At 33.6% G+C, this 14,413-nt stretch overlaps 2 protein-coding genes across 4 annotated transcripts in view; both read right to left on the reverse strand.

Moving 5' to 3' along the window:
* The window catches only part of LOC143243888 (putative iron/ascorbate oxidoreductase DDB_G0283291), a 238,734-nt gene that overhangs the window by 208,942 nt on the left and 15,379 nt on the right, over nucleotides 1-14,413 (reverse strand). The window lies entirely within an intron of this gene.
* On the reverse strand, nucleotides 1,837-11,897 carry LOC143236853 (putative iron/ascorbate oxidoreductase DDB_G0283291). Its single transcript, XM_076475479.1, has 5 exons — nucleotides 11,743-11,897; nucleotides 5,323-5,504; nucleotides 4,933-5,114; nucleotides 3,902-4,012; nucleotides 1,837-2,013 (listed from the first exon to the last, which is right to left on the reverse strand). The coding sequence occupies exons 1-5, from the start codon at nucleotides 11,895-11,897 to the stop codon at nucleotides 1,837-1,839; spliced, it is 807 nt and encodes a 268-aa protein (XP_076331594.1).

Here is a 14,413-nt window from a genome sequence, read left to right on the forward strand (position 1 = left end):
GTTTAAAAGGCTCCTTAGTGGCACAGCAGTATGTCTGTGAACATACGACAGCACATATTGGGTTTTGATATTCACGGTGGGCAGAACACAGGTAGCCCATTGTATACCTTTACGCTTAATTACAATGATAATTATTGTTCAGGCCTAAACCGTGTTGCTTTGTCACCAGTAGTGACTGGATAAACTTTTTTTTAGCTGTAACGTTTAGGACACACACAAAATACAAGCATTGAAAATCCATAACTGATTTTATTTCATTGCTGTATATGAAGAAATTACTTCTAAGTCTTACACGAAATTGTAAAATGAAACCTAAAACTACCAATAAAAGAATTAAAGTTAGTCCAAGCGCTAAAAGAAGTTCAGCAGTTAGTTCAATAAGATAATGTATTTATAAGTTCTATATTATTATGGGTTTAAGTGTCGTAATCTCACCAACTACGACGTCCAGTATTTATTTTCTAATTATATAATTTTGTCAGTGTTTAACCACATATTTATAAAGATTGCAGAACTTTGGTACTGATATTTAAAATAAAGTGTGGTTAAAGAGAATAGCATTTCTGTTATTTGTGATGCTATGTTTATACAGCTAATTAGAAAATATGTCCAGCTATGAAAATCGTCACATAAAATAAATGAAAGTAGGGTACTTGCAATGTCTGATGGGTTGGTTGTAATTCACTGTATTTGTGAGAGTAGTATCTGTAAACAAGCTAATGAGTGAGGTAACTGCAATCCACTGGTGTTAAAGCAAGAGATAACTGATGGAAAAACAACAAACAAACAAAAACAGGTGATGGAGGAACTGCAGATGTGGTGCGGTTCATTATTACAAAAATGATGTGTATCTTCAAGATGGTTATGATGTAAAAAAGTCAGAAAATACACCATGTCAATCATGCATGATAAATGCTGTAGAGAAATGAATTTAGTTTTGGTTTTTAAACCTATACACGTTTTTAACGTACGTTATGTCTCACTGAAGGTCTTGGACAGTACAGATCAGACCAGTAATATAATGCACATTGCCGTTCCGTACAACATTGGTGTTAAAGAAATAGATAATACTAATTTCCTCCATCCTACTGTACGTTGTTTATCATTACATTTTAACCCGAGTTTAGGATTTTGAAAAGTGGGGATGCTTTTCTTAAACAATGGGTGGAAAAATAAACCTTTGGTTCTACGTTTGAGGCAAATATTGCAATAAAAAGACAAAGTGTGAGAAGACAATTTTTTTTATCTTTCTTGGTTTAAAGCTATTATGCACACTCTGCGGTTCGACTTAGGAATACACTGCTTTTGATGGAAACTCTATGATGGTCATTAATCCTCGGAAACAATATAAGGCCATCTTAGATGCCAAAAAAATATTACTATTGAGCTATGAAAATGGAGTTCCCGTGTTCCAAGTTGAGAATAAATTCATGGTAATAAACGTGGTGAACGTTATGTATAGAGGTTAATTATAATGGATGGTGGATTTTCCCTGTATGTGAGCTATACCTCATGAGGTAATTTAAACATTCCCACATTATAGTTATTATTTATGTTTGTATTCTTTATGAGCGAAACTTTGGCACAGCGGTATATTTGCAGGCTTACGGCTAGAAACCACGTATCGATACCTGTAGAGAGCAGAGCATTAATAGTCCATTGTATAGCTTTGTGTTTAATTTTAAACAAACATACTTGCCTAAATAATCGTGCATTCTTAGATACATAAACACCGGAAGTACAAAAACAAGGAATTAGGGAAAGTAAATATTTGATTATGGTGTGCCATAAGACCGAATATATAGTCATTACCGAATAAATCGAAGCGAAAGTTAGTTATTTGATTATAGTAAAGTATTTTTCTTTAATATATTTTGAAGAATTTAATGGAATCGTTGGAATCGTGCTGTGGAGTGGCTCCACTGTGACGTTCTTGTCAGGAACAAAAAAATAGACGAAGGAACTTCTTTCACGTCGTCTTTCAGCCTCATAATTTAGAACAAGTCGATGAAACTGTAAAGTGCAACAAAATAGAATGTAAGTTTTGGTGCAGCAGAAAGGAGAACAGTCATCATGGGTAAGATGGATTTATGATACATAAAAGGTTAGTTAAATGTATCTTAAAATGGGAGCCAAGTACAAGGTGAATCATTTTTATCCAAATTACTGCTTCATCAAACAACATCGCCATCATCTAAGTGTGTGCACCACAACGTACGTGGAAAATATGGGCTTGGGGAAGACAGTGAAGGGGCTTCAAGACTACTATAGTTTGCAGACGTGCACAACCACACGTGCTTTATCCGCATTTAGTATTTGGGCATTTTAATAATTGGGGAGTTCAAATAGAAGTTGATTAGAAGTCGATAATGAATTCGATACAGAATAGTTTACCCTATATGTTGAAATTTTAAAAGACAAGGAGTTGCTGTCAAAGATCTGGGTGGTCGTGAGCGGCAAGTATTCTGTGGTGGAACAGAAAATAAGAAAAATCGCACCTCAGTGTTTGACGCAACTTGATATTCGTGTACTGTATGCTTACGTGAAGTAAAAGAAGTGTCAGATATGTTGAAGAGTTCCAGGTGAGATTATTTGAAACAGGCAGATCTCGTTGCAAATCATCTAGCAGAGTTGCAAACCTATAAATGTGATGACAAAACAGCTCATTATTTTCAATGCTCTGGTGACATCGGTACCAGAAATCCCCCAGTGGGACAACAGTGAGTCTTCGAATTTACAATTGTAGTGTAAGGACTTCAGTTTCCCTCCATGGGCACAGAAGATAGCCCGAAGGGACTTTGTTATAAGAAAGCACACGCATACACTACTTGAAATGTTGCAGTAAGCGTCAGTAACAGAGCTATTGTTTGTAGTTCTAACCAAACTTTATAAGAGAGACGCCATACGATATTAAATGAGCCACTTTATTTTCAGCCATTGATTATTTTATTGGAGAACTAAACAAACAATTTAACGTGGAAAATATCCAAATTTTATTCCCTTTTGGCAACTGACCCCAAAGCAGATGAAATCATCAATTATAACTATTGAACTTCCTACAGCTCATTACAGGCCGAACCTTGAACACAAAAGTGTAAATGAGGCCAACTAAGATAACGAATGAGTATTCAGGTGTCACATTTGGAGCAGTTGATGAGGTTTAAAACCTTTCATTATGGCTTTTCCTGAACTTTACAAGATTATAATGGTAACAATAACTATTCCAGTTAGCAGAGCAGATACTAAAAGGAGATTTAGTAAGCTAAAACTAATCAATAATCACATTAGAACAGGTCCGGTATGGTCAGGTGGTTAATGCGCTCGATTCGTAATCTGGGGTTCTTGGGTTCCAATCACTATCACACGAGACATGTTTCCCAGTGAGCCGTGAGGGTGTTATAATGTGACGGTCAATCCCACTATTCGATGGTAAAAGAATAGCCCAAAAGTTGTCAGTGGGTGGTAATGACTAGCTACTTTTCCTCTAGTCTTACACTGCTGAATTAGGGTCGACTAGCGCAACTTTGAGTGAAATTCAAAAACGAACAAACACATTAGAACCAATATGTCTAACAGTAATTAACTTGTATAGAGAACGCGCTCTTTCAATACATGTTGATTACGTCGTTCACAGGTTGTTAATATACTGGTTTTATTGAAAACGGAGTATAAAACGTTGACTATTATCCATTGATAGCATATTAGCTGAAAACATGTTTTATTGCAAAAAAAAAAATTCTTAAATCACAAAAGTAATAAAATATGGACTAGAATTTCCAAAACACATTTTAAAGTCGCACAACGAAAAAAATTAATAGAAACATGCCTAAGTCAGAGATTGCACATTTTTTTGGTGCTTGATATTTTACTAAAAAAAGATTATTGAACATTATCTACTCACTGTTGCTGGATATAGTCCATTGCTCCAGATGGACATCAAGTCTGCAAGAAGAAGAATAACAGTGCCCTTTATTGGAGTTGCCTGGATCCATTGTCCTGACTTAGTTTTCAGCTAGGAGGTAGTAAAAGTTTTAAACGTTAAGCACATCTGTATTACGACTTTAATATTCAACCCACTAGTAACTATTACTTTGAATTTCAGCGTTTAAAGCCCATAACCCAGTCTCTGATCCAGCGGAGGGGAACAGCAGAGCAGAATTAAGTGTGTTTGTTATAAGTGGCTATTACTGTCGGGTTTATTGTCTTTTTCCACTTTTGTGGCTGAAGATATCCTTACAGTGACTTTACCTGGTGGATTAGCAAGGAAAAGTAATTAATTATAAGCTTTTTGGGAAATATCTTTGAAGAAAAAGTACGTTGGATTTAAGTTATGTTTTAAAATGGCCTGGCATGGCCAAGCGCGTAAGGCGTGCGACTCGTAATCTAAGGGTCGCGGATTTAGCCCGCGTCGCGCTAAACATGCTCGCCCTCCCAGCCGTGGGGGCGTATAATGTGACGGTCAATCTCACTATTCGTTGGTAAAAGAGTAGCCCAAGAGTTGGCGGTGGGTGGTAGTGACTAGCTGCCTTCCCTCAAGTCTTACACTGTTAAATTAGGGACGGTTAGCACAGATAGCCCTCGAGTAGCTTTGTGCGAAATTCCAAAACAAACAAACAATGTTTTAAAAAATGTTAATTATTTCTATTTACTCTTGACCATCTGATTCTAAGGAATATTTATTTTCATAGTTTGGATATTTTCAGTTGGGTCCTTTTGATACACTTTAAAAGTTTAACTGGATGAAATTTCGATAAGTGTGGACCATTTCTTATAGAGTGGGCTTAATCTGACCTGCATTTTAAATTAAGAATGTAATGCTAAGTAAAACTGTTTTTGTTTAACATGATTCATCAACTTCAATATAAAAGAAACAAAATCTATAAAATCATAATAAAAATGTCTATTTTGTATAATTTTTCACAATATTCTCACCTCCATTCCCCCAGAATCGTCTTGGAACAAGAACGTTATCGTTCGAAAATCTGTATGTTCTCCTAAACGAGCAACATTAGGATCTTTGATATCTCCCACAGGAGGATAATAAAACATTCCGAACGATCTATTTTTATCTTCTTGGTATGTGTGACGCTCCAAAAAGAAATCTTTCTGTACACCTGTATTTAATGTGTAAGAAATGTCCAAATAAGAGATTATTAGCAATAAAATGTACTCAATTCTTTTGTTCTAATCTTTCAAAATATTTTGTTGTATATAATTATAATTACCAAAAAGAAAAAGAAAAAAATGAAACTAGAATGTGGGCAAGTTTTAATAGAGTACGATGTCAAGTTGGATCCCCAGAAGAATGCTTTTAAAATGTACGCAACTCAATTAAAGCTATTGCCAGAACCTTTAGGAAACGGTTAGATAAAGTCAGAATCGCTGAAATACATTCAAGACATATCTGTTTCAATCCAGGTGCGTGTTTTTCAGGTGGAAGACAAGAGTTTTCATTTGTCACTGCAATAGCATCTTTGATTTCATAGTCGACATCTGGATCAAGGCTAAGGTGTACAGAAATTACACTAATTTACAAGAGTTTTCTTTGTTTTTATGAACACGCAAGTTAAGTTATGGATTAACTTTGAATTAACCTGAAAACTGGTTATAGGAATGGAAATAAATATACTTAAACATTTGAAAATGGGTTTTACTTGGATTACTGGAAATTATCTCTTTTGATAGGAATCGTAATGTTAGTAAGAAGTGTGGATTTTAAAAGACAGAAGTCTGATAATATTCTTCTAGATATCAAAATATTCATCACTCCAGAGTTCTGTTCGAATATTATTAATAAAAAGAAATTCTTATTCTTTTGAGAAAGGCAAGAAATAGTCTATGGATTCTGATCGAGAGAATATTTTAAAATCAAAAACGAGAAATAATCTGAAAATATTTACGTCTTTGTGTTGGAAAATCTCTATATCAAAACTCAAAACTCTTTGTTATCAAGCACAAAGCTACACAATTGGTTATCTCTGCTCTAACGACATCAGCACGTATGTCGAATCTCTGTTTTTAGCCTTTTAAATGTTCAGATTTACTGTTAAACCACTGGAGGAGAAAGGCAAGGTCACTCCAATTTTGTGGATATCAGTTAGTTTTTTGTGTCAGAAGTTTTGTATTTATTTTCCAACAATCCATAGCTGTTATTAGAGAATCGTCTGAGGACAAACAATATAAAGTGTTGTACAGATGATCTATATTTACTTGTTAAGTTAGTGACGTACAGAATATCTATGTTTACCTATAAAGTTAGTGGCGTATAGATTATCTGTGTTTATCTCTAAAGTTAGTGACGTACAGATGATTTGTGTTTATCTACAAATATAGTGACATAACATAATATACGTCTACCTGTAAAGTTAGTGGCGTACAGATTATTTATGTTTACCTGTAAAGTTAGTGTCGTATGATCTATGTTTACTTATGAAGTTAGAGGCGTACACATTACCTGTGTTTAGCTACGAAATTAGTGACGTAAAGTGAGCTATGTTTATATAATTTAGATTTATTCAACAATATATCTCTTGTACGCATTATTCTTTGCACACAGACCTTAAGATAATGATATTATAATAATGAATTAAGAAGAAAATGGTATAAAGTGGTAAACAGGTACAAAGGTTTAAAATAGAAAGGGTTAAAAGACTACAAGATACATGTTAAATATCTATTTATTTAAGAAGAACATATCTGGTGTCAGGGTTCGATGCCACGACCCGCTAATCGCAAGTCGAACGTCCTGGCCATGCTGTTATTGTACGGAAATTGGTATTTCATTGCACGAGTCAGCTTAAAGCCATTTGTGCTGATAAATGTTCACATTTATAAAAAAAACGACTTAAGATTATAAGAATACCAACAACCTACTTCCTTTTCCAAGGAATCAAAGATAAGCCTCAAAGCTCATAACGCTAAAAATCGAATTTTATACCTCAGATGAGCACAACTCGAACAGCATATTGTGAAGCTCTCTGCTCAACAAGGAAAAAACTAACATAACATCAGCGTAACGTATTTAATCTGACAATACTTAAAGATTCACTGCCAAAGAAAATTTATGTAGAAATTAAGCCTAAAGCTACACAATGGGTCATCTGTACTATGCCTACCACGAATAACAAAATCCTGTTTCCAGCGGTGTAAATTTGCAGACATACCGATGTGCCAATGTGGTAGGAGGTGCAAAAGAAACCAACAACAATAGATAATACTTTATAGTCTCGAAGTTTTAAATCTTGAAAATAACAGAAATTCAGCAGGTAATTTTAGCTCTACGTCACCACAAAGGTACAACATGCACTTGTTTCACACTGCAACCTCTATACGTCTATTTCGGTCCTATCGAATAATTCTCTTCTCATTTTTCTAGAACTAAATTGGTCGTTTCCACACAACCGAAGAGCAATCAATCACAATCTGTTCCAATAGTTAACTTTTCCTCGACATATTTATTTTTTGTTTTATTTTTTTCAGCGTGAAACAAAATATTACATTTTCTCTATTAACCCCATTACAAAATAAAACATTAAAAATTTACTAAAAGGTTCTATGTAGTTATAACACTAAAATTCGATGTTAAATTCAATGCGGTAAACAAACTGCAGATGGGAATAAAACAATAAGAACAGCCTGATTGATAATATGTATCGTGTTCTCCGCGTGAGATAAGAAGTAGAGATTTATTTTATATTAATACCATTACGAAAGTGTTATAAATTTCGCATGAGGTTCTCATACAGTAGAAGGTTCATCTTTAAGTTCCCAGTTTTGACGAATAATTTTCATATAAATAAATAAATATTTAATATGTAGCTTGTTGGCTTTTAACCCTTTTTATTTTAACTCTTTCTACCTGTTTACCACTTTATTACATTTTCTTCTTAATTCATTATTATTATATCATTATCTTAATGTCTGTGTGCAAAGAATAATACATACAAGAGATATATTGTTGAATTAATGTCAATTATATAAACATAGATTATCTGTACGTCACTAACTTTACAGGTACACATAGATAATCTGTACTCCACTAACTTCATAAGTAAACATAGATCATCTGTACGTCACCAACTTTACAGGTAAACATAGATATTCTATACGTCACTAATTTAACAAGTAAATATAGTTCATCTATACATCACTTTATATTGTTTGTCTTCAGACGATTCTCTAATAACAGCTATGGATTGTTGGAAAATGAATACAAAACTTCTGACACTAAAAACAAACTGAGATTCACAAAATTGGAGTGACCCTGCCTTCCCCCTCCAGTGGTTTAACAGCAAATCTGAAGAGTTAAAACTTTAAAAACAGAGATTCGATATACGTGCTGATGTCGTTACAGCAGAGATAACCAATTCTATATCTTTGTGTTTAATAACAAACAGTTTTGATATAGAGACTTTCCAATAGAAAGGCGTAAATAGTTTCAGATTATTTCTCGTTTTTGATTTTAAAATATTCTTTTGATCTGAATCCATAGACTGTTTCTTGCCTTTCTCAGAAGTATAACAAAATTTTTTATTAGTAATATTCAAAAAGAAGTCTGGTGTGATTAATATTTTTATATCTAGAAGAATATTATCAGATTTTTTGCTTTTAAAATCCAAATTTCTTACTAATATTACGATTCCTCTTAAATACAGATAATTTCCAGTAATCCAAGTAAAACTCAATTTTAAATGTTTAAGTACCTTTATTTCCATTCCTATACCCAGTTTTATGCTGAATTGAAAGTTAATCCATAATTTAACTTCTGTGTTTATGAAAACAAAAAAAACTCTTCTAGATTAGTGTAATTTCTGTACAACTTAGCCTTCGTCCAGATGTCGACTATGAAATCAAAGATGCTATTGTAGTGACAAATGAAAACTATTGATTTCCACCTGAAAAACACGCACCTGGATTGAAACAGATATGTCTTGAATGTATTTCAGCGATTTTGACTTTATCTAATCGTTTCCTAAAGGTTCTGGCAATAGCTTTAAGTGAGTTGCGTACATTTTAAAAGCATTCTTCTGGGGATCCAATTTGACATCGTACTCTATTAAAACTTGCCCACATTCTAGTTTTTTTTTCCTTTTCTCTTCGGTAATTATAATTATATGCAACAAAATATTTTAAAAGATCAGAAAAAAAAATTGAGATCATTTTATTACTAATACTTCCCTATTTGGACATTTCTTACACATTAAATACAGGTGTACAGAAAGATTTCTTCTTGAAGCGTCACACATTCCAAGAAAATAAAAATGGATCGTTCCGAATGTTTTATTATCCTCCGGTGGGAGATATCAAACATCCTAATGTTGCTCGTTTTGGAGAACATACAGATTTTGGAACGATAACATTCTTGTTCCAAGACGATTCTGGGGGAATGGAGGCGAGGATATTGAGAAAAAGTATACAAAATAAACATTTGTATTATAATTTTATACATTTTGTTTCTTTTATATTGAACTTGATGAATCATATTAAACCAATGCAGATTTACTTAATATCACATTCTTAATTTAAAATGCAGGTCAGATTAAGCCCACTCTATAAGAAATGGTCCACACTTATCGAAATTTCATCCAGTTAAACTTTTCAAAGGGTATCAAAACGACCCAACTGAAAATATCCAAACTATGAAAATAAATATTTCTTAGAATCAGATGGACAAGAGTAGATAAAAATAATTAACGTTTTTTAAAACATAACTTAAATCCAACGTACTTTTTCTTCAAAGATATTTCCCAAAAAGCTTATAATTAATAACTTTTCCTTGCTAATCCACCAGGTAAAGTCACTGTAAGGATATCTTCAGCCACAAAAGTGGAAAAAGACAATAAATCCGACAGTAATAGCCACTTATAACAAACACACTTACTTCTGCTCTGCTGTACTCCTCCACTGTATCAAAGACTGGTTTATGGGCTTTAAACGCTGAAATTCAAAGTTATAGTTACTAGTGGGTTGAATATTTAAGTCGTGACACAGATGTGCTTACCGTTTAAAACTTTTACTATCTCCTAGCTGAAAACTAAGTCAGGAGAATGGATCCAGGCAACTCCAATAAAGGGCACTGTTATTCTTCATGTTGCAGACTTGATGTCCATCTGGAGCAATGGACTATATCCAGCAACAGTGAGTAGATAATGTTCGGTAATCTGTTTTTAGTAAAATATCAAGCATCAAAAAAATGTGCAATCTCTGACTTAGGCATGTTTTTCTTAATTTTTTTTGTTGGGCGACTTTAAAATTTGTTTTGGAAATTCTAGTCCATATTTTATTACTTTTGTGATTTAAGAATTTTTTTTTTGCAATAAAACATATTTTCAGCTAATATGCTATCAATGGATAATAGTCAACGTTTTATACTCCGTTTTCAATAAAACCAATATGTTAACAACCTGTGAACGACGTAATCAACATGTATTGAAAGAGCGCGTTCTCTATACAAGTTAATTACTGTTAGACATATTGGTTCTAATGTGTTTGTTCGATTTTGAATTTCGCTCAAAGTTGTGCAAGTCGACCCTAATTCAGCATTGTAAGACTAGAGGGAAGGTAGCTAGTCATCACCACCACTGCCTATTCTTGGGCTATTTTTTTACCAACGAATAGTGGGATTGATCGTCACATTATAACACCCCCACGGCTCACTGTGGAACATGTTTGGTGTAACAACGAATCGAATTCAAGAACCCCAGATTACGAATCGAGCGCATTAACCACCTGACTATACCGGACCTGTTCTAATGTGATTATTTATTAGTTTTAGCTTACTAAATCTCCTTTTGCAATCTGCTCTGCCAACTGGAATAGTTATTGCTACCATTATAATCTTGTAAAGTTCAGGAAAAGCCATAATGAAAGGTTTTAAACTTCATCAACTGCTACAAATGTGACACCTGAATACTCATTCGTTATCTTAGTTGACCTGATTTACACTTTTTTGTTCAAGGTTCGGCCTGTAATGAGCTGTAGGAGATTTAATAGTCATAATTGATGATTTCTTCTGTTTTTGATCAGTTGCCGAAAAGGAATGAAATTTTGATATTTTCCATGCTAAACTGTTTGTTTAGTTCTCCAATAAAATAATCAATGGCTGAAAATAAAGTGGCTCATTTAATATCGATGGCGTCTCTCTTATAAAGTTTGGTTAGAACTACAAACAATAGCTCTGTTACTGACGCTTACTGCAACATTTCAAGTAGTGTATGCGTGTGCTTTCTTATAACAAAGTCCCTTCGGGCTATCTTCTGTGCCCATGGAGGGAAACTGAAGTCCTTACACTACAATTGTAAATTCGAAGACACTGTTTTCCCACTGATTTCTGGTACCGATGTCACCAGAGCATTTAAAATAATGAGCTGTTTTGTCATCACATTTATAGGTTTGCAACTCTGCTAGATGATTTGCAACGAGATCTGCCTGTTTTAAATAAACTAACCTGGAACTCTTCAACATATCTGACACTTTTTTTACTTAACGGAAGCATACAGTACACGAATATCAAGTTGCGTCAAACACTGAGATTGTCTTATTTTCTGTTCCACCACAGAATACTTGCCGCTCACGACCACCCAGATCTTTGACAGCAACTCCTTGTCTTTTAAAATTTCAACATATAGCGTAAACTATTCTGTATCGAATTCATTATCGACTTCTAATCAACTTCTATTTGAACTCCCCAATTATTAAAATGCCCAAATACTAAATGCGGGTAAAGCACGTGTGGTTGTGCACGTCTGCAAACTATAGTAGTCTTGAAGCCCCTTCACTGTCTTCCCCAAGCCCATATTTTCCACGTACGTTGTGGTGCACACACTTAGATGATGGCGATGTTGTTTGACGAAGCAGTAATTTGAATAAAAATGATTCACCTTGCACTTGGCTACCATTTTAAGATACATTTAACCAACTTTTTATGTAACATAAATCCATCTTACCCCTGATGACTGTTCTCCTTTCTGCTGTACCAAAACATACATTCTATTTTGTTGCACTTTACAGTTTCATCGACTGCTTGTTCCAAATGATGAGGTCGAAAGACGACGTAAAAGAAGTTACTTCGTCTACTTTGTTGTTCATGACAAGAATGTCACAGTGGAGACACTCCACAGCACGATTCCAACGATTCCATTAAATTCTTCAAAATATATTGAAGAAAAACGCTCTCACTAATATAGGAAATTGTAACCAACCTATCAGACATTACAAGTACCCTACTTTCATTTATTTTATGTGACGATTTTCATACTTGGACATATTTTCTAAATAGCTGTATTAACAGAGCATAACAAATAACAAAAATGCTACTGTCTTTAATCACACTTTATTTTAAATATCAATACCAAAGTTTTGCAATCTATATAAATATGTAATTAAACACTGACAAAACTATATAACTAGAAAATATATTTTGAACGTCGTGGTTGGTTGATTACGACACTTTAACCCATAATAATATAGAACTTATAAATACATTGTCTTATTGAACTAACTGCTGAACTTCTTTTAGCATTTGGACTAACTTTAATTCTTTTATTGGTAGTTTTAGGTTTCATTTTACAATTTTGTGTAAGACTTAGAAGTAATTTCTTCATATACAGCAATGAAATAAAATCAGCTATGGATTTTCAATGCTTGTATTTTGTGTGTGTCCTAAACATTACAATAAAAAAAATGTATTCAATCACTACTGGTGACAAAGCAACAAGGTTTAGGCCTTAACAATAATTATAATTATAATTAAGCATAAAGGTACACAATGGGCTACCTGTGTTCTGCCAACCGTGAGTATCAAAACCCACTTTCTGCTGTCGTATGTCCACACACATACTGCTGTGCCACAAAGGAGCCTTTTAAATTAAATAAAATTCTAATAATAAGGGTCTGAAACAGTAGTGTAGTATACTAAAAAAAATGGTTCTGAAACTTTACAGGCATAAATAATGAGAAAACATATATCTTATATCTTTTATGAGATAATAGAAAAATATAAAAACTGTCTTTTTAGAACGCACTCTATACGAGATCTGTTCAAATATGATCTCAAAACTTAATTCTAACACTGGCTTACGTAAATACTTGAATTTTTCATAATTTTAGTTACATTTTCTCATACAATGTATTGTGCACTTGCTGTAGTTTATTAAATATTCTTTCTATAATTAGCCTTAAAACGATCAAAGAAGGTTATCTGCAAGTATGGAGTCGTTCCTGGTTAATCTAATGTCATATATCAACTGAACAGCCTAAGAATACGGCTGTTTTTGTAGTTTTTATTTCTATGTTACATATTTTCACGTAGACTTAATTTACCTCTCTCATCCTTTTACCTATATTTTCTGCAGAAGATAATCAAATTGACTCTATTTGGAATGAGGATTAACTTTTTATTTCGAGCACCACATCTATGTGTTTTATTTTCAGATGGTATATTTATATTTTTCACGTATTGTGTGTTAAGGGCTTATGTCAAAGCCTGAAGACAGTCCTGAATACGAGCAGAAAGGTCAGGATGTTCCATCTTTAATTCTAATCGTTCGGTTGTTTAGGAAGTTTAAAATGTATCGCATATATATTGTTGAAATTATGGATTTTGCACATCTGTATCTGTTCCCGTCATGCCAGATAGGGTCAAAGATATTTTGAACATCGAGAAAGGCAATTTATATCTTTGGTCTTGATTACTGTTTCTGTTAATCTGGTTAGGTGGTCTGTTGTGTGTCAATATTTTCTTGTTAAATTGTCGGTTGTGTGTCAGTATTGTTTGGTTAGGTGGTCAGCTGGGGGTCAGTATTTTCTGGTTAGGTGGTAGGTTAGGCTTCGATATTTTCCATAAACTATTTTGTAGTTGCGAAAGTAAATCATTGTTTTTTAATAACGTTTCTTAGTTCTTTGGTGATGATTCTTTCGAGAAGTTTGTCTGTTGTATTGGGTAAACCTACTGGTTTGTAGTTTATTGAGTATTTTGGTATTTCGTTTTCATAGTATGTGTCCAGATCGTGGGATTAAAATGAAATCCAGAGAAGATAGTGAAGTAGTTTTACTGATTTTTTTGAGACATATATTTGGAATGTTAACCTCAACGAAGAGTTGTTTTTTAGTGTTTTGTTCTTGAGTGATATGTTATGTGTTTTAAATTCTTTAGGATCGGACGTTAATTTATTTCTCTCAATGCATCTAAACTACCTTCAGAATACATATTCTTCTTGCAGATGACCAATGAGAAAAAGTCACCGACATATGGAAATATAACATCTTGGACACTGTATGGGTAGAGTTTTCGCCGCTCGATTGGTTTTCTCGGGGCTCTTTTTCAATATCCTTACTAATGTGTAGCATTGAATTTATATATCTCAACTCTATACATTGAATTTACCCTGGAGAGTTATTCAAGCCACAGTATTCC

This window comes from Tachypleus tridentatus, chromosome 2, assembly GCF_004210375.1.
Source record: "Tachypleus tridentatus isolate NWPU-2018 chromosome 2, ASM421037v1, whole genome shotgun sequence".
NCBI lineage: Eukaryota > Metazoa > Arthropoda > Merostomata > Xiphosura > Limulidae > Tachypleus > Tachypleus tridentatus.

Bases quoted from the DNA above. Each gene is read 5' to 3' on its own strand.
- LOC143236853 (XM_076475479.1), bottom strand. From the start codon at position 11,897: ATGGTAGCCAAGTGCAAGGTGAATCATTTTTATTCAAATTACTGCTTC. The intron at 5,505-11,742 runs GTGCACAACCAC...TGTACACCTTAG, and splicing joins GACTACTATAGTTTGCAGAC to CCTTGATCCAGATGTCGACT. The intron at 5,115-5,322 runs GTACATTTTAAA...CATTAAATACAG, and splicing joins AATAGCTTTAATTGAGTTGC to GTGTACAGAAAGATTTCTTT.